This window comes from Echeneis naucrates, chromosome 3, assembly GCF_900963305.1.
Source record: "Echeneis naucrates chromosome 3, fEcheNa1.1, whole genome shotgun sequence".
In the NCBI taxonomy this organism is placed as follows: Eukaryota; Metazoa; Chordata; class Actinopteri; order Carangiformes; family Echeneidae; genus Echeneis; species Echeneis naucrates.
Window position 1 is genome coordinate 5274336 of NC_042513.1, and position 23795 is coordinate 5298130.

At 38.7% G+C, this 23795-nt stretch overlaps 1 protein-coding gene across 2 annotated transcripts in view; it reads right to left on the bottom strand.

Annotated features, from left to right (window-relative positions):
• Positions 1-315: 315 nt before the first annotated feature.
• dagla (diacylglycerol lipase, alpha) overlaps positions 316-23795 on the bottom strand; it is a 29629-nt gene continuing 6149 nt past the window's right edge. The window contains exons 2-21 of one of the 2 annotated variants that reach the window (XM_029497585.1): positions 17477-17578; positions 17129-17340; positions 16813-16914; positions 16573-16711; positions 16347-16434; positions 15636-15770; positions 15458-15535; positions 14703-14827; positions 14196-14346; positions 13461-13544; positions 12676-12753; positions 12294-12374; positions 11953-12095; positions 10275-10343; positions 10112-10184; positions 9478-9686; positions 8658-8784; positions 4669-4832; positions 4374-4391; positions 316-3917 (exon numbers count right to left, since the gene is read on the bottom strand). In XM_029497585.1, the coding sequence (XP_029353445.1) occupies positions 2813-3917; positions 4374-4391; positions 4669-4832; positions 8658-8784; positions 9478-9686; positions 10112-10184; positions 10275-10343; positions 11953-12095; positions 12294-12374; positions 12676-12753; positions 13461-13544; positions 14196-14346; positions 14703-14827; positions 15458-15535; positions 15636-15770; positions 16347-16434; positions 16573-16711; positions 16813-16914; positions 17129-17340; positions 17477-17571 (3276 nt within the window). In that variant the 5' untranslated portion in view covers positions 17572-17578 and the 3' untranslated portion in view covers positions 316-2812. The remainder of the gene's footprint in view (positions 3918-4373; positions 4392-4668; positions 4833-8657; positions 8785-9477; positions 9687-10111; positions 10185-10274; positions 10344-11952; positions 12096-12293; positions 12375-12675; positions 12754-13460; positions 13545-14195; positions 14347-14702; positions 14828-15457; positions 15536-15635; positions 15771-16346; positions 16435-16572; positions 16712-16812; positions 16915-17128; positions 17341-17476; positions 17579-23795) is intronic. The other variant, XM_029497586.1, reaches the window with a different exon arrangement.

Genomic DNA, 23795 nt, shown 5'->3' on the forward strand with positions numbered 1-23795 from the left:
GCAAAGTCTATTTATCTGTGTAAATTTCTGAATAAAAATGTGCCGGTAACATTTGGAACTTTTTAGAAGAAAAATTTTAGCAAATACAATGTGGACACACATCTAAAAGCAGAACATTTATATTTACACAGTACTCTTATTACTATATGAAATGTAAATAGGAACAGGCTGCTAAATTCGTAGCAGTGTGGAAAACAAATAGTCCATGAAACTCTAACTACAATGAAACACAAATTTTGGCAAATTTTAAAAGACATTTGGAAAGAGATGGTGAAAGAGAGATGACAGAAATTCAGTTCTATTTTCATAGTTTGCAGTTTATTCCATTACAGGCAGGGTAGATGGGGGGGAGGGGGGAGGGGTTAAATACATTCTATTTGTGGGGCAGGAAAGGAGGGGAAGCAAACCAGGTAAACATGGACAAGACATAGTTGAATTATTCTTCTTTCAATATAGACCAATTTATAAATCTGCCAATAGTTTGAATAAATAACTAAAATGAAATATTTTTGTTCTATGTCAATACTGATATCTTTTCATATATCTTTTAATCATTATCTCATTATATATTTGTTTTCTATATGACTGTAGCAATTAATCTTTTTTTAGACATCTGCATAAATAATTACATATAGAGGATGGTGCTGTACACATTATGGTGGAAAGTATTATAATGCTTTCTTTCACCAGTGTTTCGCATATGACCACCTGCAAGCAAAGCCAGTGAATGCAGAAAACTGCTGGCTCAACATTCTTGTGAGAGACTGCTGGGACTGCCAGCATGATTTGAGTTGTGTCAGACTGTAAATTGTCTGGAAACGTCTGCTGTGAGTAACCACAGCAAATCTTGTTCCAAATGGAAACACTGAAGCTCACTATGGTGACTCTAGGTATGATTGTGGCGCTGCATCAAAGGTCACTGAGAACAGGCTGTCACTCTACAGCATGCCTCACCACTATGAAAGATTTTTAAAAAGACCATATTGTTGTCATGCCATGGGAGAATGTCACATACTTTTTTCACTCGGACAGAAAAAAAGCTGAAATATATAACTCCTTAAGTTTGGGAAAGTCTAAAAAATTTCCCACACTCTCCCAAAAACTGAGATATAAACCACTGACAACAAACCAATCAGTTGCAAGCGCATTAAGGATAACAATACCATCAAATATAGCAATAAAAGTGATATCAACATTACCAATAATAAATAATGCAAATTGTAAGCCACCTGCCACACCCAGAGTAATATTGAAAATTGTATACCCCATACAGTATCTAGAATTGGCATACATAATGTTAGAACCCCTTTTTTTTCCATTCAGTCCAATCTCAAGCATGTTTGAGATGAACCAGATTAAAGGGAAGCAAACACCTTGACATCCAAGATGACTTGGAGCACCTTGAGAAAAAGTGATATTATATCCTGGGATACTTTTATTATACACAGTTTGGCCTGTCAGGTGACTGGGGCATTTAAGAAGCCTCTCAAAAGTTTGAGTTTACGGGATTCGGCATCTGACAGTGTACGATCATGTCTGGACATGTTTAGAGCTTATTTACTATGTCTTTGTGAAAAAAAAAATTAAATAAACCAAAAAAAAAAAAAAGAACTTGTTATATTTCAACCATGCTACTCTGAGATGCATTAGGCATGCAGACCCTGACCTGGACAAATCTCTAAGAGCTCTCCAAAGACTAGTAAAGAGTACAGTAGTAAATAGATGAGGACTATTAGGAAGTTCATATTTGGGCCAACCAAGGTCCAGAGGTTATGTTTTCAAAATGAAAGCCATGGCAGTGCTTTGAGGTCAGGATGACATCTCTTCTGTGGTGTTGCTGTGTAACAGTCTACATGGGATTCAATGGTGAGGAGACCATAAACTTAGTCTGTGTTTAAACAAAGTCCATATGCATATACAGAATTACATTTCATAAATACATTTGGCAATACAATGTATTAAATTATTTGGCAAAAGGGGGCTAAATTGAGCAAAATAATGTGTGCAAGAGTATTCAAATGTCAATCTAAGTGGCTTAGTGACAATTCATTTTCAAATATGAAGAAAAAAAAGTCTTCATGCATTATAAAGAGTAAACAAAAGACTTAAAAACATCCATAGGCGTCTGTAATAACTTTGTCACTATCACTACATTTTTAAGACACACAAATTCTCACCAATGTAGCACACTTACTCGCTTTCTCAGTCAATTCTTTACAGACCTGAGGAACATTTTGTAATGTCTTCTCACTTCTATTCATTGACCAATATGTCCATCTTCACATTCCTGATTTTGGAAAACAAAAAATGTAAATAAAAGCTGGACAAAATTTCCAGAGCTTCTGAGGGTGCAGGAAGTTGTACAGTACATCAACCCCAGATGATGTGCCTATGCTAACCTCTTCTACAGTGTTAGTTTTTGAATCCCTGCTCAGTTAACTATTCTCCCTTTGATTTTACGTCAGGGAATTGATGTAATGCTGACACGTCCCTACGTGGGTGAGACAACATTGTTTTGGAATGGCAACATGAAGCTACAGTTATCTATATTCACCCAAAAGCAGCACAGCCCCCTGGCATGCAGAGAGAGGTATCTTTTTTCTTAGTCATTGCAATAGTGAGAAAATGCTATGAACAGCGTTCAAAGGGGACACCTGAAGAATGGAAATAGTTTGTGATCAAGTTAAAGTTCTGTCACTGGATTGCTGATGAGTGATTGCATTCCATTGCATGCATGTATTGTGATATGTTTCAAAATTTGGATGACTGCACCTCTAAATGTAGGGCGAAGGACATCAGTCTTAAGAGCACCCTACACCATAGATGATAGTGTGTTCTCTTCAGAGCAGTGGCAAGGCGTTGATGTTCGTAGGGAGTGCATGGCAGGAGGGGCGACCTCACCGGGGGAAAGGTCATTAAGCTCCTCAGATGACGAGAGAGGGAAGGAGGGTGACAAAGAGATGCCAGAAGAGGGATCAGCGGATCCAGCAAAAGTGCGTGGGGGCTTTGGGACTAGATTAGGCTCTAGTGTTGCTCTGGCCAGAAGTTGTTTGTCATCCAACTGCTGTCCATCTCCGAGGCACTCACCTTGCCCAAAGGAACCCCGGCCTGACTCTGACTCCCCATCAGACAGCTCCAGAGGTGGTGAACAGCTGCCATCCAGTCTGAATAGAGAGTCTAAGTACTGCGCAAACTCCAGCACTGCCTGGCTGGGGTTTCCATTGGATAGTTGGGGTGAAGGACTTGAATCTGACGGTCTAGTCTCTGCACTTAACAGGTTCTCCGCTGTTTCCAGCTCCCAAACTTCCTTTTCTGTATTCACTGGTCTAGAACCAATTTGAGGGCTAAGAGAGGCATTAGGAGTGCTCCCTGGGCTGTACACACCAGGAATCTGTTGGTGATCCTCATCAGGAAGAATTTCTGGGTTGGAATTAAGCTCTGGCTTGACAGGCTGAGCCAAGATGCTCTGATTTAGCAGAGCTGGGGAATGGTTACCACTGTAGTGAGGTGTGGCAGGAGATAGCCGCATTGAATATTCCGGGGTGGATCTGGATTCCACTGGGGTAAAGAAGGGACCAACCTCACCCAGGTGCTCTGGCGTTTCCTGGCAGAGGCAGTCAGCAGCCAGTAACTCAGTGCGAGAGCTGAGAGACGGGTTCTCCTCTGGGATTGGAGCATCCAAAGGGAATGGGAGGCTACCCAGTATTGGCGAACCTCGTAGTGCTGCTGAGGAACGCCGAGAGTCGAGACTATAGAGGGATTCGGCATCTGACAGACTCTCCATGACAGCCAGTGGTGCTTTGCGGTCCCTCAGTTCCACTGCCAAGCGCTCACGTGCTCCACGTAACACTACAGGCACTGGGGGAGGCGGGCACTCAGAGAATCCATCCAGAGATATTTCAGACTGGGCACATGAACTAGAGGAGAGGAGAAGAATGGGTTGGAGAGTGGTGACAGGGAGTGGAGGTTGAGAGGGGAATCCAAAATACAAGGCACACAAGTAAAATGGATCGAAACACACAGAGGGTTAAAAAAAGGAAAATGGGAAATGTGTTAGTATTTAAACCAAATCTAGATTCTACAGACTAAGTTAATACCATTGAAACAATAGACAGATGAAAGGAAGAACAGAGTAAAGGGGAGACTGGGAACCCAGGAGTGTAATCTAGTACAAATACTATGCTCCTGTATTAGCATTCATCTATCACTACCAGGAGTTCACACTGACTTTGGACAAGGGCTACACCAGGAAGGCTGTAGTGGGTACTGAATACTACCATATGTTGCAACGGCTCTGTGGTCATACAGCGTGCATGCGTGCATGAGAGAAGGGAACACATTATGCAAAATTAGTATTGGCATGCTTTGCTTACCGTGACAATGGTTTTTGTCTTGGTTTTTTTTTTTTTTTTTTTAAACCAAACGAACAGACAGAAATGATAATTTTGAGAAAACAATAAAGTAACCATTAGTAGTAGTATATTTTAGTACTGGATATATTATTAAAAGTAGACATGTCCTAATGATTACCAATTCAGTGTAGGAAGGAGGCTTTCTCCAATATATTTTAAGTTAAGAGAAGAAACTGAATATACAATGCATGAAATAAATTGTGTTATATATTGTTTTAAGCTCCAACACACCCACAGTGGTGCTTGGTGTACTAACCGAACACTACTGTTCCTGCGGTGGTGGGTTGTAGGCGTCGGCTGCTGAGAAGTTGACGTATCCATGAACAGGGTCTCAGGGTTCAAGTCCACTTCTGTGGGGCTCACCATGATCTTAGCTGCTGACAGCAAAGCTGTTTTCCCTTTATTGAAGTTCTCCAACACCTGTGAGAAACACAAAGTTATACGTCGACATGTGACTTCATTGGCATAGAGATGGTAAGAGTAAGAGAGCAGGCAATTTGTGTATTAGCACAAGGGAAACCGCGTGGATGGAATAGATATCGCATTAAGAAAGATACGCAAGGTCAGCTCTGAACCCAAAAAAGATATATCACCCTTTTTCTAATTTTCTAAATTAGACTTCGATTAGTGCTGTACAAAAGCAATAGACATTCAAAATAATTTGTTCCCTTGCTTATTTTGCAGACCAACCTAATAACCCTTCAGACTCACATCATTTAAACATTTCTCATCATTTCCCAAACATGCAGACAGGCATCATTTACTAATCTGAAAGAAAAATGTTAAACATTTTATTGGTATTAAATAGAGGTTTATGCTTTGATAGATGAACAATTGATCATCACATGGACAAAATAATGAATGTTGACTTATGTAATCACCCTGAGTAAGATCTATATTTAAGTGAAGACATGGTTACTTGTATCATTATAGAAATGAGAAGCTCAGCGTAGTTGAGAGAAGTGTAATCTAAAGGTGAGTTTTCACCTACTCTGTGTGACATGGAACACCCACATGCGAGTGATGATGCTTTGGCAAGAAGTACAAACTAAGACCTATAGTACGATAAAGAATAGTTAACCATATAACAACTGTATACGCATCTACAAAAACATTTAAGAAAACCCTGTCCCACACAATGTTTAATGGGTTATATGAATTTGATAAGATTGTGAGGAACAGAAACAAAAACAGCCAATCACATCAACACACAATTACTACATATATTTGTTAACTTTAATGGATTGGTAGAAGCACATTGTGGTAGAAAAAGACAACAAAACACACAAACCAACATATAATACATATGACAATGGAACATAACACAGGTAAATGAAAACTAATGTACAAACAAGTTAAGTTAAAAATGGCATGATATTAGAATGTTAATATGTTTGGGTGATGCAGATGTTTACTGATGAAGAATGAAAACGTGTTACATGGATGATTGTGACCAATGTGAATTCAAGGCATGACTTCTGCAGATGGCAAACAACAATAAATATTTGGCACGATAACAATGCTAAACATATCCCCTGCAGTTGTAGACACAACAAACAACTTTTTAATCACCAAAGAAAAAAAAAAAAAAAAATCAAACAAAACTAGAGCCCATGGAGGTAAATTTATGCTTGTAGTTATTGCAATGTGCAATGGAGTTTTGCATTATGTATTAGTGTATTGCTGCTGTTAAGCAGCATTATAGCCATAGTGTAATACGATAATTTATTAAATCATGACAAACTATTATGAAATGTAAAGTAGGGTACAGATAAAACAAAATTCCAGTTTCAGTCACTCCACTGTACCAAGTCCATTTATAAATTTTTCGTAATCAGTGAGCATCAATTTTGCAGCCGAGTCATGGAGGTGAGCAGAGTTCTCCATTATTTACACACTACTTTCCCCTTGTTACTCCATGTGCTGGTGATGAGTATCTGACAGTTCCTTGAAGGGTTATGAATTAGAAAAAGCTTTCAAAAAGGAAAAAGGGGAAAAAAAAAACTCTAAACAGAAGAGCTGCAGCTACTTAAAACCCCAGCCAGTAAGGAAGAAAGAGCAGTTAATGTGAAAGAATTTAGGTTACCATGGAAACGTGAATACAAAGACAACTTGTTAACTTGAGGACCAGGGTTAGCAAATTCATCCCACAACAATTGGCCAAATGTGCCATAGCTGTAAGAGGAATGTAAGAAAACGAAAGGGTGAATTAGGGAAAGATGGATGAAGAATCTTATTGAAGAAAACTGGAGTCCAGCTGGATTTGGACTCTTAATAGTATTGTAAAATACAGTTTTTCAATCTTTTGACTTTAAGGTTTATAGAGATTGTACTGTTATATACACACCATAAACCCGAAAGGTGCTTCAGGGACTGTTTAATGACCATTTACCACCTTGACGTGTTGGTTCCTACTTTTCCTGGAACATCTTTTCAACGCTTCGGTCAACTTGCCTGGACTTGTATCCAGCCACTAGCTTATGTGCAAGTGGAAAGAGCAAGGAAGAGTGATTACTCATTCTCCTCAACTGCTGCATTAGCTAAGCTGTATTGCAGACATTTCTGGAATCTTCTGTGGAGGAAATATCAGGCTCTCTCCACTTTGTTTATAATGATTATGCAGTCATCAGTTTTCTATGGCCCTTCTTAGACGAGTGACACCAAAGCCTGAATTGGCCAAAATCTTTCTCCTGTTTAACTTCATGGACATGAAGTCGCTTCATCTTACTCTCTCAGTATTAATCATAATAACAGCAGTCATCAAGTGCTAATAATAACTTATATTTGCAAACATGACTATTTAGATTGATAATTATGGTAAAAAGAGGAGAAGGAACGCAAAGTCTGGACAGGAGAATCAAAAGTATTGTTTGACATTTGTAAACAGATTTCGTAATTTTCAGCAAAAGAATCAACTACTGCATCAACACATGGGTGAGGGTTGGGTGGGTCTGATGGCGTTTATGGAGGAATGCATGAATCATTTTCAACTGAAAGTACTCCAGACTGGGAATCACAAGAAGTGTCACCCAGTGAGGGTATAGAAACCAAGCACTGCTGTGGGACAGAATTACTTTCTGATGGGGGAGAAGAAGGGAAAACAACAGATGCTGCATCTAAAAGAAATGGAAAAGCAGCAGCAGTCTGAGGCACAGAGACTGCTTCAGTCTCTGGAATGAAGGCAGCACAAGATGAGTCTTTGTGGGTGGGAAAAGCAGAATTGGGTGGAACAAGACTAGAGTTTATTTTGTTTGTGTGGCTTGTTTGTGAACAAATTGGTACTGCAGACAGGTTGACAGAATTCCAGTTGCTTTGGTTTTCCTGCTCAGACAGGGGACAAAATGGTTCCAGTACCTGCAGAAACACCAGAGGTATCATACTACAGACTAGGCACAGCAGTCTCAAACACATATCAGACCTAGAGAAAACCAAAGTACAGCCACAAGAAGGTGCAATAGCCAAGGTGGATCTGTCACACACCGACACATTAATGCCCTGTTGTCAGAACAGAGGTTCGATTTTCATGAAGAATATGCCCAGAAAAACCAGTGTAGACCATGGAACCAACCAAAGAGTGAGCAGTGCACATGCTTTGAGACCAGAACAAAAAAGAGGAGAAAATGAAAGGTGTTTTCAGATGCAGGTTAACACATGCATCAATCTTTTCAAAGAGCCAGAAAAAAAATGATCAACTGTGCATTAAAGGGAAATTCCAGTTAGTTTAAATAATCAAGTGGGTAGATTCAAATGCCAGGGAGGGTGTCTTACTAATAAGAACAGCGCCGGTTTGTAGACACACATATATATGATATAAAACCTTTATATGAGGAAGTAGTTAGAGAACCATTGGATCTCATAATTTTTCCATTTTAACTTTTAAAAGCATCAGGTTCAGATTTTCAAAATTAAACTCTGTGTTTAGGACACTGAATTTTTTTCACTGCTCTCTCTAGGCAAATCACAGCCACCTAGCTGGAGTTCAGCCACTGGTCACTAGCTTGAATTAATTATGTCTGGACTTAATCCTGTCTGACAGTAAAAACATGTCAGTTTTAAACAGTGGAATCCCCGTTAATGAATAGTTGAATATTTTTTTTTGTGAATGCCTCTGCATCATTTTTAAATAGTTCTGCTTCTAATACTTGTTAACCATCAATTCAGTCACTCATTGTTTGAAAGGATTGAAAAACCACCTCACCATCATTTCAACTATTGACCACTTGCATGCTCACACATAAAACAGACCTTGTTTAGACCCTCCATCACCATGTGAGGCATGTGCTCATTAAGCATAGCAGGTGATATGATGACCTCGTCGAAGGCTTTGTTGTCTCCCCACAGAGCTGAGTAGGTCGGCTCTTCCTGGCCACAGCTGCAGAGATATAAAGAGAATCCAAGTCTTTCAATCACAGTGGAAAAACAAAGTGAACCTATAGAAAAAGCTCATCAGCTGCCTACAACAAACTCTCGACATAAAACATTGAGAGAAGCAGAACAGGATAGGGAGTGAAGAAGTGTCTCCTTGATGCTGCACTTCAGCCACTGAAATGGCTGACTTGGCAACTTAATGAACAAGCAGGGGTATAGGTGTTCCTTAGTGCTTGATGTAGTATCACCACACTTTACAAAATACAAGACAAGCAGAAACAAAAATGCTCAGCTACAAAAGACACTAGGATTGGAAAATAAAATGATGTTAGAAGAAAAGTGCAGCAGAGAATGCCAATAGAAGAATAGGGCCTTACTGCCTCACCCACACTATAACAAATATCCAGTGCATGCCTTTGCCCAGAGCTGCCAGTTCTTTTATGTCACAGGTGTGAAATAAATTCAAGATTGCGTTTGAGGTAACAGTGACCACGCAAAAGTTACACAATACTTGAAGTGGAGTTGTACTATAAAAAAAATGTATACTTGTGCACAAAGACGGGCTCCAGCCAACAACATTTAACTGATGATCTCACTTGTGGAATGTGCAACACATACAGCAGAACAGTAGCAACGAACAACAACATTTGGGGAAATTGCTTTAATCCACCCACGTCTTTCAAATCAATTTTCTCACCATGTTTCTGGAGGATGGTTGTGCACCACATGGACGATTCTGCCAGGAGGATAGAGGGGGGTGGAGGCTGAAAGGGCAATGCTGAGGTCACTGGGGTGGAGCCACAGGCGACTGCTGGGAGGTGCTGCTGGCTGAGACTGAGGGTCCTCATCCTCTAGCGGAAGCTCTGATTTTGGGATGCATTTGGTGCCTCCCGCGATGATCCTCCACTGTTGCAAGGAAAAATGTATTATGTTACATAACACATCTGATTCTAAATTTATCGTCTGTATGTTGTATGGTTGTTTTCTGCAACAGTCAGGGGTTATCTAAACTATTCTTCAATTACAGCGAAGACACCTCCAGTGTTGTGAAATGATGTGAGGAGCAAAATCCAGCAGAACCATGATTTTACCAGGTGTATATCTTTGATTTTTATTGGTGAAAATGCAAATATCGTGTAATATTATTTAATCATTTATTAGTATTTGCACAGTAGAGGTGTTTTGAGGGAAGGCATTCTTCCATGCACAGATTTTAGTAACAGAACTTCTTGTCAAAACAATACTTTACTTTTCCTGTTGGATGCCTTTATCATACAAAACATGTTGGGTCTCTGATTGACATACACTACAATATTATGAGATCAAGCCACCTTTGACTTGTTACTTTTCTGTAGGACTTCCAAAAGGTGGCGTCGGAAACCCTCCAACTGAGAAAGGCCAAGCCTGTGAGAAACAAGAGGCAGGCAGTGTTTATAGTGGTATAACTGCAAAGTGATGTTCACCACTGAATTCTGCATGTAGTCAGAGAGATACCTTGGTACCAGGTCTTTTCCTAATACCACAGATGTTACAAACTCTTTGGAGTACTCCATGGCATCCTCACTGAGTAAATAGAAGAACGTTACATTTTGTTAGTATGTATTGTGCACAGAATAAAAAGTGTGAACTAAGAGGAAACTAAGTTCTCAACATACATTTCTGCCTTTCCAATTGATGTGAAATAGACATTTGTTTTAATGCAACACCTGGATCACATACTTAAGGAATACATTCATGTATACATTTGTACAACACGTGAGATCTTATGCAACTGGAAATGATGAAAGGGAAACAAGAAAATGAAATTTTCTCTGTAGATCAGAATCTACAGTGAAACAGAAATGGGAAATTGTAATGGCTGATTCTGGACATTCAAACGGTCCTCAGTGGGGCCATTAATAAAAGATTGAAGTTCTGATAAATGAGTACACCTAAATATGATAATACATTCATCTATTCTAACTAGTGCATAACCACAACTAAAAAAGTATTCCTCAAATGAACAGTGCTTTCGGTCATCCATTGAATAATGGAACCATTCAGGCAAGAGCATGCCACCTGCTTTATATCAATCAGTGACGTTGAACACCTTTGGGATAAACTTGCCTAAAGTATTTATAAATAAGGTTGACTCTACGCATAAAAAAAGTTGACACATCAGAGAAAAAGCTCATTAAGTGGAATCGGCAGGAGCTTTTAGAAATTCTACAATCTCTAAACCCACCTCTAAATATGAAATGTCAATGCTTTAAAAGATATTCCTCCTTTAGGTTTTTGGTGATGATGGAAGTGATTCAAAATCTGCTATGGTCATTCCATTAGGTTGAACTCTAGTGACTGTTATAATTTGAGGAAATTTCATGCTCAAACCTTCCAGTGCGACCAAACCAAACTGACAGATCGCAGATGAACTACTAACTGAACTAAAGATACAAACGGAGGTGTAACAAGTGTCACTGTTGTGACAAAGTACAGCTGTATAAAATGTTCTTGTTCCTGTTTCCTGGGTGTGGTAGAATGGGAAGCACATAGGAGATGTGATTACTAATGTGTGCCTCCACTGAATGAAACAAATTGAATTTCATTAAATAAATCCCAGCTTGCAGATACATGACCAAATGTTTTAGCTTTTCTGGCTCCATGGTCATTCTTTTTATCTAGGCATATGGCAGGTCAGTGACAGCTTGGCTTTGAAGAAATTAGAAACTACAGTATTACACCTGGTTTAAAAAAAAAACTATTATTATACAACAGATAATTTGGTGGAGACTTGTAGCTTTTTAACCAGATTAAAACCAGATTAAAAAATAGGTAGAAAAGTATATTCTATAAAACTTCACAATACATTCACACTGTCAGGCATAAGATCTAGTGTAAAATCAGGAAGGAGAATTTGTGATTAGTTGAAAATTCACTGCGCCGAGCCAAAATATTTACATTAAACTTGGTATAACTCTTGTTAAGGGCTGATGTGCACTGAGGACAGCTACAGAGCCTTGTCTCAGGTTAGCAGCGCTTGCCTGGGTATATCCCATGATAGGAATCTGGAATAAAACACATGTCGGTTTTCTAAACATGTTCATGGCTTTTAATAACTTTCTCCACAGTGTAGTCAAACAGAATGACTGATTTCCTCTTGTATTTTGTGGCCAACACACACAGATAAACTCACCTTAGAAGGCCACCTGGTGGAGAGTAAGAATAGCAGTGAAGTGTCGGGTACTGAGGTCTCAGTAGGAAGGAGAGGATAGCAGCAGTGCCTGCACCAAGAGAATGCCCGACTATCACCAGCCCATAATGCATGGTCCCCTTGCTCTGTGTGGGAAAGCCAGAGGCATCATGATCACAATTACACATTGTTAAAACAATTAACATTTAACCAATTACCTCTGCTATTGTTTGTAGTAGATTTCTTTGTATGCAGTGGTGTTTACTACAGTAACTACTGTTAATACAATTTATAGAACGTGCTCATCATTGGTCATTTTTTATATGCTGTACTGAGTCGTGTACCAAGTCTCTTCCAAAGGCTTGTGACAAGATCATTTCCTGCTCCAGTTTCTTCTTAATATATTCTGCTGAGTAAACCATCCCCTGAGAGTGGAAAGAAACAGAAAAAGATAAATTAGGAGGAGAGGGCAAGAGAAAGGTGAGCGCGAAAGAAATATGGGCAGGAAGGCTGCATGATATCTTCCATATATTATATATCAGTACATATTTATATATAGAAAGCTACTATTCTACTATATACTAATAAAAACTAAAGTGACCTTTGGACACATCTGGGAACTATGGGAAACTAGAACAGAGAAACTTTGGGAGGGAAAATGTCAGGGGAGATTTTACAGCAGTGTAAGTTTTCTAAGTGGGGTAGTTTGAAATAGTAACCTCTCACCTTGTGGCCAAGCCAGGTCCCATGTTGCTCCTCCACTGGCAAACGTTCAGAATCTCCTGTCAGATCAGTCAAGGCGTCCTGAAACATACAACGAAACATTTCATCAAAATTCCAGAAAAGATTTAACAAAACAAAGAATACAAAAAGGCAAGGCAAAAGTTAAAAAGGGATATTTCAACCAAGAAAGTGAAAGAACAGTGAATACAAAGATCCAGCAGAAGAATTGGGAATATCTGTAATAGTTTCTATTTCAAATCTATTTTTTATTTTTTACTGTGCTTGAAAATAAAAAGGAGCCACATGAATAGCTAATAATTCTTTATGCTCATATAGAGTAAACTTTAAAGACATTGTGGTTGCCACTCCCAAACTACTGAAGTATTATGCTCCCTAAGAAAGTGATTTCACTGTATCTGAAAGACAATGGCCACCATTATGCTAAGTAAGCAAAGCAAAAGCTTTTTTGCTTCCACTTGGGTCTACAATGATGCAGAGCACCAGCCTTTGAACAGCTTTTTACAGTAATATCTAAATGATGTATTATGGGCTCAGTTTCACTAAGACTCGCCACCGATTTAAATATTCATGTTGAAATTGCATCTTTGACCTCAGTAGTGTATGCATTTGTAAACTGCAAGTATTGACAGGAAGATAGCGTAGCATCAGAGATCAAAGAAAGAGAAGTTATTTTCCTCTCAAAAGAAGCTGTGCTTATGGAAAAATGGACAGGACATTTACCTACAGTTGAGGAGATGTTATAAACAAGATAAAAAAAATTATTTCACCTTTGGTGATAGGGTCCCTCTGATGCTAATCACAACCTTCTCTTTTTCGTGATCCACAGCCACAAAAAATGGAGTCTCGTAAACCTGCGTAGATGAAGAATAGACATTAGAAATTACAGCTGTTATTAAGTGGGGACAAGTGTGGAAAATGAGGAGTGGCTTTATGAGAACATTTGCAGGCCAGAAAAAGTACTAAGCTTGTCATACCTCTCTTATTATGTCACAGATCAGTCATAAAACTTACTCCATAACAGGAATTAATAGATGGAGATTGTGCTGGACAACACCACTAATAAGTGCTCTGCTCTGGTATGAAAAGTCTACATAAGAATAGAGTTATTAGTCAATGTAATTTGGAAGCATTTTTTAACAACTAATGTAAAAAAAATATGCATAAACCGTTATCACTAAAAGAGCAGAAATTTAATGTGTGGAAGTGGCGACTACACAAGTTATTTTCTTCACTATGTGACAGCCTGGTGGTTATTTTTGTAGCTAAAACCATCATGTCATTCAGTTCCATTGCCCATTTTTACTCATCAGCTCGACTGCCAAGAAATGAGATCTACCAACACTGTGCAACATAAATTATAGTGGACAGTGCAACAGCATACCAATCACAAATCACAGAACTGGTCTCCAATATTCACTCTTTAAAAACGGAATACAGTCATTTAACAGAAACGGTACAGAACAGCACGTGACTTTTCCTAAGTGCAATGGCAGATTACTCACAGCATCGTGGCAGGAAGTGTAGACAATGTGAACCTGCTTCAAGTCCCGATCCAGGAAGTGTCTGCGTATGGCCAGAACATTACAGCCACAACAATTATCCTCCTCCACAGTCACAGACTGCGACAACCTAGAGCCGGACACTGATGTACATCTGGGAGGAGACAGGGAAATAAGGGTTAGGGTTAGGGTTAGGACAAAAAAAGATTAATAGCAGATACCCATACCGCATTATAATGCATCTACATGCTTTGACTCAAAGCCATTACAAGTGAGGGACAACAGGTAAAACCAAAGAGGTGTAATCTAATATCCCAGTGCAGTCAGTTGGGATAAGTGTATGCCATTAGTTCAATATTGCATGTGTCAGTGAGTGGGTTTTTCTAGAGTGGCATTGTCTCAGTGGATAACCACTTGGATAAAATATTGACACATTGAAATTTGATACTCATGAGACACAGAAGCCAAATAAAACAAACTGTGCTGGTGTGTGTGTGTTTGATTGCATACGGGCAGGAGCTGGCGAGGTGGCACAGCCCACAGGCGGGCTTCCTCATGAGGTACATGGGCCAGCCGTATGCAGCCAGGGCAAATAGCATGTAATAACACACCTCCTTGTACATGTTCATCTCAGCCTGAGAAAAGAAAATGCAGACAGACGGACGGACGGACGGACAGACACACAGACACAGACACACACACACACAAAGATAAACAAACAAACGAGGGATAAGAGAAATAAATATTATTTAAGCTAGATCCATACAGCTGCACACTAAAAGCAAACCATACACCATGTTAGAAAAAAAAGCTTGTGATTGAAAAAGGTTTCTCATCCGACTGATTGTAATATATGATTCTTTACCATTATTTTTCTTGTCATATATAATATACACAAAGCTTTGTTTTAAATGCAGCTAATGGACCCGTGCGTCCTTTTAGTCTATTTCCCAACCATAATTTGTGAAATTCTCAAATAAAGTTGGCCTTACAAAGCATTTGTTAGCAATAGTACAAATTAGCCACATTTTTTTAATCAATTGTTCAACTCTTCACTGAACAAATAAAATCCTTTCAAGGGAAAATACAGTGAGGAGAGTTATGAGGAATGACATGAAATGCTTATTATATTTTTGTGATTTTGTATTTAATTTCTTACTTGAATTAAAATCATTTTTACTTTCACAATGGTTTGCAATGTATATTCTGATGAAAAACATCAGTCAACTATGGCACAGATAGTCAATCACACAGAACAAACTTACCGAGTTCTTGAGGTCCAGATATCTAGTATTGCGAGTTACAGGCATTCCAGATAAGAAGGCTAAAATGTCATTGTTGGCCTCAGGAAGAGAAAAGAAAATAGAAAGGGTATTTTTTAATCAGAGCACACAAATATAAATACAAAACACAGACAATAAGATAATTTATAGACAGTGATACCTGGTCCAGGATAGCAGATCTCTTAGATCTCTGTCTCTGGCGGAGAAGTACCAGACCAGCAATAATATCACTAGGCACAATATCCAGGTCTCTGAAGAACTCTGCAAAAAGGCTAGCTACTTCTGAATATGCATCCTGGAGAAGAAAGCAGAACATAGAACAGAGGACATTACAAAGAGGATTGGGTTGCAGAGGTTTTTCCAAACCCTGTGATGTAATGTGTTTGTGCATCACAAACTAAAGTTACAGTTTCACCCCGCTCCAAATCCAATTTTGTAGTCTTAGAGATTAGGTCATTATGGCTTTGCACTTTCTTTACCTAACAGATGCTACTTTTACAGCACATACACATCGCATCACATCATACCTCCATGCTTGGCTGCAGTCAACAAAAGCTAAAACCACCTGGATGTTAAACATTTTGAAATGTTAGAGTCTACAGTCTAGTCCAAATGAACAGAAGCCAAAATTTCCTATGACTGCACTTATATCCCAGAGGTTTGCACACAGGCTGTCCGACACAGCTTATGAAAGCAGCCATATTTTATAAAAAATATTTAATTTCACTAGTAAGTGGATAAGAATATCCACCAATATCTCTGTCTGTTAATCCTGACTGGGCTTAATCATGTATTTCTGGCCTCTTTAATGTTTTATTCTGTTGTCCTTTAACCAAAGACAAGAAATTATTAAGTGTTTGTCGTGACTCACCGATTGTGTATCTTGGGCTCTTGTGCAGCACATGAAGAACTTAAGTCTCCTGCTCCAGCTGCTGGCTTGGCCTTCCTCTAGTCTGTGTCTAATGGAGATGAAAGAGGCAACAAATACTGTCAAGTCTGTATATGCGTAAAAATGGGCAGGATGTGCATGCCTGGACTTATGCTTGAGTTAAATTTTGTGTCAAAACAAAGTAAAGGAATCACGGGCCTGTAAATACCTCAGTGTGTATGTAGTGAGGTTACGTTGACGACGCCGGGTGGCTTTCAGTTTGACAAACGTCCGACCAGTCGGATCAAAGGTGCACATGAGGGTAATACAAACGCTGAATATCACAAGCCAGTTACATGCAACGATTCCTGCAGAAAATATTTTTAAAAAATCATTCACATTCAAAAGTAACAAATCCATTTAATTTAAATGTCTCTTTATACTCCCCCTCATACCCTCTTTCACTCACCCAAAGCCAGGTTTTTGGCTGTGACATCAGAGCACGGTTGGTAATACTGGACAAGCCAGGCAATTCCCACCACGGCGTATACCAGCTCAACCAGCAGAATGGCTGGAGAGAGAAAGACTTAAAGTTAGTGAGAAGAAGAAAAAGAAAAAGATCAATACCTGCTTAACCAATACAGCAATGTTTCAATGTTAACTTGAAACACAGCTAATGTTTACAGCCACCTCCTTTAATTCCTTCCTTTAATCCCAAGGAACAAGAGAAAATCCTAGTAAAGGAACCACATATTAAAAAAGTGTGTGAGCCTGCAATGTCTTACCGAGACGTATATAGAGGACATACTGCACAGCTTCCCTAGGCTGTGTATACAAAATGCTTCCCCTCATGCTCAACCACATGATGGCGCTCTCACAGATAAGGCAGCTGACCAGGATGCCCAGGTACCCTCGGCCATGGTCCACCAGTGTGACAGAGCAGGACTGGTCTGACCCATATGGGAGGCCGAACAGAACCACCGACAGAACCACCAACCTGAGTATGAGTTGAAGAAGTTGCAATGAACATGAAGAAGAATGAAGAAGAAATATATGGTGTGTGATTGTAAGTGATCTCAGAATTTGTGATGCCACAGATAGAATTAAATGTATATACTGAAACACTGACTCACCAGATGCAGTGTAATAAAAAAAGGAAGAGGGCGGGCAGTACCAGGTCATCACTGCCAACTGACCAGCGCCGCCGAAACATCACCATGCCAGGCATCACTGCCCTGTGCAGAAACCAAAAGCAGAGAAAAGCTTCAAGAACAAATTACATCCATTCTCTCAAAGCTGTTAAAGCTGCTTTTTTTTTATTATTTTTTTTAAAAAGGTATTAAAAATGTTTTACTTAAATTGTGGATCATATTCTTACATGCTTCAAACAGCAAAAGAAGGATGGATGGAGAACCCATCACGTACATTCTCACAGTGCATAATACTGGAACAAACAGCAGGATAGATGTACAGCATCATCCATATGACACGGCCATTGCTCTCTTTTTTCTGGACTATCATCATACTAAAGTCAAGAGAGGGCTGTAGGTACCAGTTAATGAACAAATGAAAGGGAGACTGTTTCGGTATGAGATGACATCATGCTGGTTATGGTCATGTGATAAAGCTCAATCTTTTACTTACTCACTTTCAGTCACTCTGTCCATTATATGTTGAGAAAACTGAGTGTTTACTCAAGTTGCCTCTGGGCTGAACGGAAATGAACTATAAAAGACATAGTAGGAGCGAAAGAGTTGGTGAAAAGGAGCCACAGACAGGCTGATGGAGGCTTTATGGTTGTGTTCAGGCTGATGCAGCCTTTATGGTGCACTGCTCCTGCATATTTGCTGTTCTTTTAGTCATTTAGAAACTGGTGGCATTTTTTTTCTTTCCCCTTCCTCACATTTGTTAAATCCTCGCTCTGCATTGTGCTGACGTAAAATAGCAATTGCTATAATAGTGCCCGGTTACATATAAATTTAGGAAAGCAAAAGAAATCATGAGTGGTGTCATGTTAAGTGCATCATTTTTATTGCAAACAATCATGAAGTGCGCACTAGTTTCCTGGGTAACTTAATCCACTATGATGACAGAAGAACAGATGAAAGGCAGTCTCTCAAAGGCCTTGCTTTGTTTTGAAGAGATATAATAAAGCAAAAGCATTCACACCACTAGTCATAGTGGTAGGTAGAGTAACTGTCAAAGGGAGTGTGAAAGACCTAACTACCGAGACCATGTGGATCTAGGGCTGGGCAATAAAACGATAACGATAATTATCACAAAATAACTTTTCCTCAATATAAATATAAGACATGGTCAATAGAACTCATTCCATCCATGTTTTGACAGACAACACCAACAGCCAATGACAGTGAGAATAGAGCCGTGCCAAGCCAATCACACAGCTGGAATAGATTTACAGCCACGTCAGGCTAGGTTGACACACACAGTGAGTGTTGGTGATGCAGCCAGCTTAAATGTAAAAACGGCAGAAAATGTTAACAGGAGCGACAGCGTCCCCGAAGAAGACACCCCAACGGACACGGCCCAAGGCTCAAAAGAAGAGGACATTGTTGAGAAGAAAGGGCCGAGGAATTCGGTAGTGTGAGGAAATTTTGGCTATTTAAAGTCCAACAAGAAACAGAGTAGCGTGCACTGCAAATTGTGTCGAGCTTTTGACTGGTCAGAATTGAGACTTCTCTATTTCGTATTACCTATTTTATTTTTTTGTAGTTGACCAAAGAATTTAGTTTTCGGTCAGAATTAAGATTTTAGTTTATTATATAAAAATTTTATTTATTTGAAATACAGTTCTACAAGGTCTGTAGTACATTTCATATGTTTAACTTCTGACAGAAAATAAATAATATTTTAACCAATATTAATGTGGTAGCTTCACATCTCAGGAATATAAAGGAACCTTTAATCTTGACAGAAATAGTTATTGGATTTGTATCATATTGACTATCGATATCGACTAATATGAAATATCGTAATAGGATTTTGTTCCATATAACTCAGCCCTATGTGGATCCCAACATGTAATACATTCAGTGTAGTAGCTCAGCACATCAGCCTGAATCGAAGCAGGCTCTAAAATTGTTTACATTACATTGCATTACTTGAACAAAAATGCACCCATTTACCTCTGATAGCAAGAATCAAGAATCAGCAGGGGAAAAAAAAACAAAAACTAATTCAGTTATCTCTGCTACTACCTACATAATTTCCTCTGCATATCTGGTGGAAAAGTTGATTTTTACAAACAGAAGAACTGGACACAAAATTAAATATTTGCAATCCAGCAGGATAAAATGAATTAAAGTGCATACATTGCAAAATAATTACAGCCCTTGCAAAGCTAAAGAACATTATTAAGATTATGATGAGGGATGGAGCAATCAAGGAGCAAAACACCACCTCACATGATTTCACAGGAAACCACATAAATAGAAGCTATAGTGCAACAACTTATTGCAACATCAGTGAAATGAATTAGGGCAAAAAAAGAAAATCAAAAAAGGACATACTTAGAAGGGATGAAAGAATGTTTTGTGATCAGATGGGATCCCTCCTCTGACCAGGATGGGTGATTCAGGGATACATTTGGCCCAAATCTTGTGTTTTTGTCACAATTGCTGGGTTGGTTTATGATAAGGTCTACAGTAAAAATTTGATGTGATGGATGATGACAATAGGGGATACAGGGATGAAACACTGTTGTTATTTAGCCTTTATTTCCAAAAGGACTGCCTATTCAGTCTAAACATCTGCACTGCCTTGAAATACAGCTCAATACAGCTAAAAGGTTTCCCCTTTTGATTAAAATAACATGAGACCTGTGAGCATTTCAACAGGGTTGTGAATTTTCTCTTTCAGTCTTTTCTTTGACCTGACTGTGACCAGCTGCAATTATTTCACAGGATAATGTTAGATTGCTTTGTTCAGCCACTGCTGCTTCATTATGTGCAGCCTATTAACACCAGTATGTTTATGATAAATGCGATATGTATGTATGGAGGGAGCACATCCACGCATAGCACACAGTCAAGTGACACTGTTAACACATCACTGCTAATAGTTCCTTTGACAGGCAGATTTTGCATTTTCAGAGAAAGATGAGACATTGAACACATTTGTGAATTCCCAAGCATACACACAGTTTGTTTTGGTGAGTAACACTGAATGTAAACAAGGCACTTCTATAACTTTTATAGCATTATTATAAAGCTCTCGTAACACTACTATCCACTAACTAATACAATTCAGCTGGCAATTAGTTAGGGGCCATATATGTAAACATCATAGGCAAGGATTGGTGAAAATAGCATACACAGCCAACTCAAAATGGATCACATTTAAATGGGATGAGAGGATGTGGCAATAATTAACGCTTATTATTCTACCACAAGGAGGAAGTGACTAGTGTAACTACCTTTACTTTAGAAACCATATTCAATTAAACTCACATCCACTATTCACCTGACTGAAACAAGTCCATAATGGGTGCTTGAAAACTGATATCCAGTGGCAAAGAATTCCATTCTCCTTTTTTTGACCATGAAAATGCTGACTGTGCACATCCCAACAGTGGACAAAATTCAACCCTCGCTAAAAGGCTTCAACACAAAATCTGAAGAACTGAAAGCTGCAAAGTCAAATTTATACATGTTGGAGTTTAATAAACTTCAAGAAACTGACATTCGCCATTGGATTACAATAACTTGTGTTATACATCTTATTTGTCTTTACAGCAGCTGTCACATTGAGAGGGCTGAAACTCAAGAGTGAAAAATTATTGATTTGATTAAAACACCAAAAACCCTATGATTTTATGTAGTGGTAACAATTAGTTCAGGATGTTTCATGCCAACTCAAAGGAGTTTTCTTCAGTGGCATAATGACATGAAAATTGCTTTTGTACCAATTTAGCCTGGGAAATGCTGGCAGTGTGATTACAACCAGCAAACTGCTTCAAAGCAGAAGGGAGTCAAACTATGAGTAGTGGGGCGACAGTATGAAGGTTTCACCTCCAATCAAAGCACAACAGCAGGTGGTTTCACTGATTGGCACTGAATGGCAACCAAACATGACAGACCACACAGTGAAATCAAGAATGTTTTCCATGGCAAACGGTGTGACAACCCAATATGGAGCGTGTTACTTGCCATGAATATTCATCAAAGTGATGCAACACGAAGAAACCACAACAAATAATTCTTTAAGCTAGAGCCACAAAGGATGCTGAGAACCTGCTTTATGACACTTGACCTACAGATTCCAGTCTGGTTTTTCAGCTTTGAAATAAAGCAACAGAGTAAAGAAGACAGAGGAGTGTGAACAGGTTCATGTGACTAAAGGCAACTCCTGGCTTCTTGTAAAACTCTGTTGAGGTAACACGAAAGAGAAAGTTAAAGGAACAAAGAAGAAACAAAAAGGGGAAAAGAAATTATGCAACTTTTAAACTCTTGTTGAAATCTCATTTAGGCCAAAACAATCAGGCCAATGAAATTTTAAAGATCTGTTAAATGTAAGTCGCAAAGTAGATCGCCAGGGACACTTATCAGCACTCTCCTCCAGGCGTGTTGTTAAGATGTGGTTTAAACTCCCAGCAGAGACCCCCAACAGCGGAAAAAAACATCATGGCATAATTAGGAATTAAATGGGATAAGAACGTAACAGCATGACCTTGTTGTAGTGTAAATTTATTCAGTAAAGTTTGTTTAAGTAAAAGGTCTGAAGAGATAATGTCAGTTCTTCCCATCTGAGTATTCCTTTATTTTCTAAACAGTTTGTCTTCATCCCATCACAGGAGGCTGACACTTATTCCAAAATGCACAAGGCAATTTTGGTTTCTAAAATAATGGATGCTAACTTTAAGCTTTCTCCTTAGAAGCAACAGAAGGTTTACAAGCGCATAATGGGTTTCAGGACCATGACCTTTGCTATCAGACGTATTCCCCCAATAAATATTTCTTTGACGAATTTTTAAATTTTAGTTTGTCCATTTTCTTTTTGTTGATGAGCTTTAATTGTTTGATTTGGTTGGTTTGCTTGCACCCAATGCATATAACAATTTTTTCTGTTAATGTTCAAATCTACAAAATGTTGATCATGGTTAAATAACCTGTCTGTGGAGCCGTGTAGTCTGTTAAGTCCATGTCAGGCAGGAATGCCAACAACAGATCCAAAGGTCAATAGGTATTTCCTATTAGTCCTGCAGACCAAAGAAAAGTGCTGTGCAATCCCAGTCCAGTTATTATAATTAGTGGTGCTGTTTGGCCTCTATATTACAGGCTTTAGCAGATGCACCCACACTTTTTTTCACCACAGTGAAATGCTAACAGCTCAATCAAATGTTGCATTCAGCTTTTTAACACAAATACGTGGACTATTTTGACAAAATTTCACGCTAACCTTGTTGTTCACAACTATTCGTCATACAGAAGGCACAAATTTCTTTGCCAAGGAAAATGGTGTCTGATATTCATAACAGGAAAATATGATCAGAATTTCAAGACTCCATTTATCAGCTCCAATCACAGGATTATTTCAGACTAACTAGTTTGACTGCATAAATAGTTTGTGGTGCATTTATATTGTAAGACCAAAAGGTGGAGGTATTTTATTTCCATTAAAAATGGCATTTATTCAATAAGTAAAACATGCAGCAGGTTTCCATCTAGACTGTGAAATAACCTTGGTAAATCCACCTGATGTTAACCAAGCACACCATAAAATAAATAATATAAATAATAATAATAAATATGTACAAAGGCTGCCAGGATTAAAACATACGTTTATGAAACTAATTAAGATTTTAAAAATACACTTAGGGGTGTTAAGGCTTCACAATACACACAACTGTGAAATATAATATACTACTCTAATTATTTCTTAGCTAGACCAAACACAAGTCAACATGCTTTCACACACATACCTGACTCACTCAACTGTCACAGCAAACATCACCCCACACAAAAAGCCATTATTATAAGAAGCTTAAGCTACACCTCAACATCTTTTATTGTGATATAATCGATGCAAATACAATCGATAAGACGCTGGACAGGTCAAATTATTACCATTTTCTGGACATTCAAGCCTACAGCAAAACTCAGTTTAAATATAGACAATTGAATGTCATCGTTTAACTTTCCAACACTAATCTTTGGGTATATATGACATTTTCAAATTTAACATCTTGTACATTATTGTCAATATCTCTAAGTAATGAAGCCCTCAGTTCCAGCACTTTTAGCTGGCACACCACACGCTATGATAAAAAGTGCATTCTAAATATCTAAATCCAGACCTTTAGGTCAACTCTACTATACATACAATACCAAACTGAGTGGCTGCCTCTCACTCTGCTGTGACTGTTTACTTTCTGCACACCATGAGTCACACAAATCCTTAACTCTGATTATTAGCTTGTGATGCCTTCTGAAT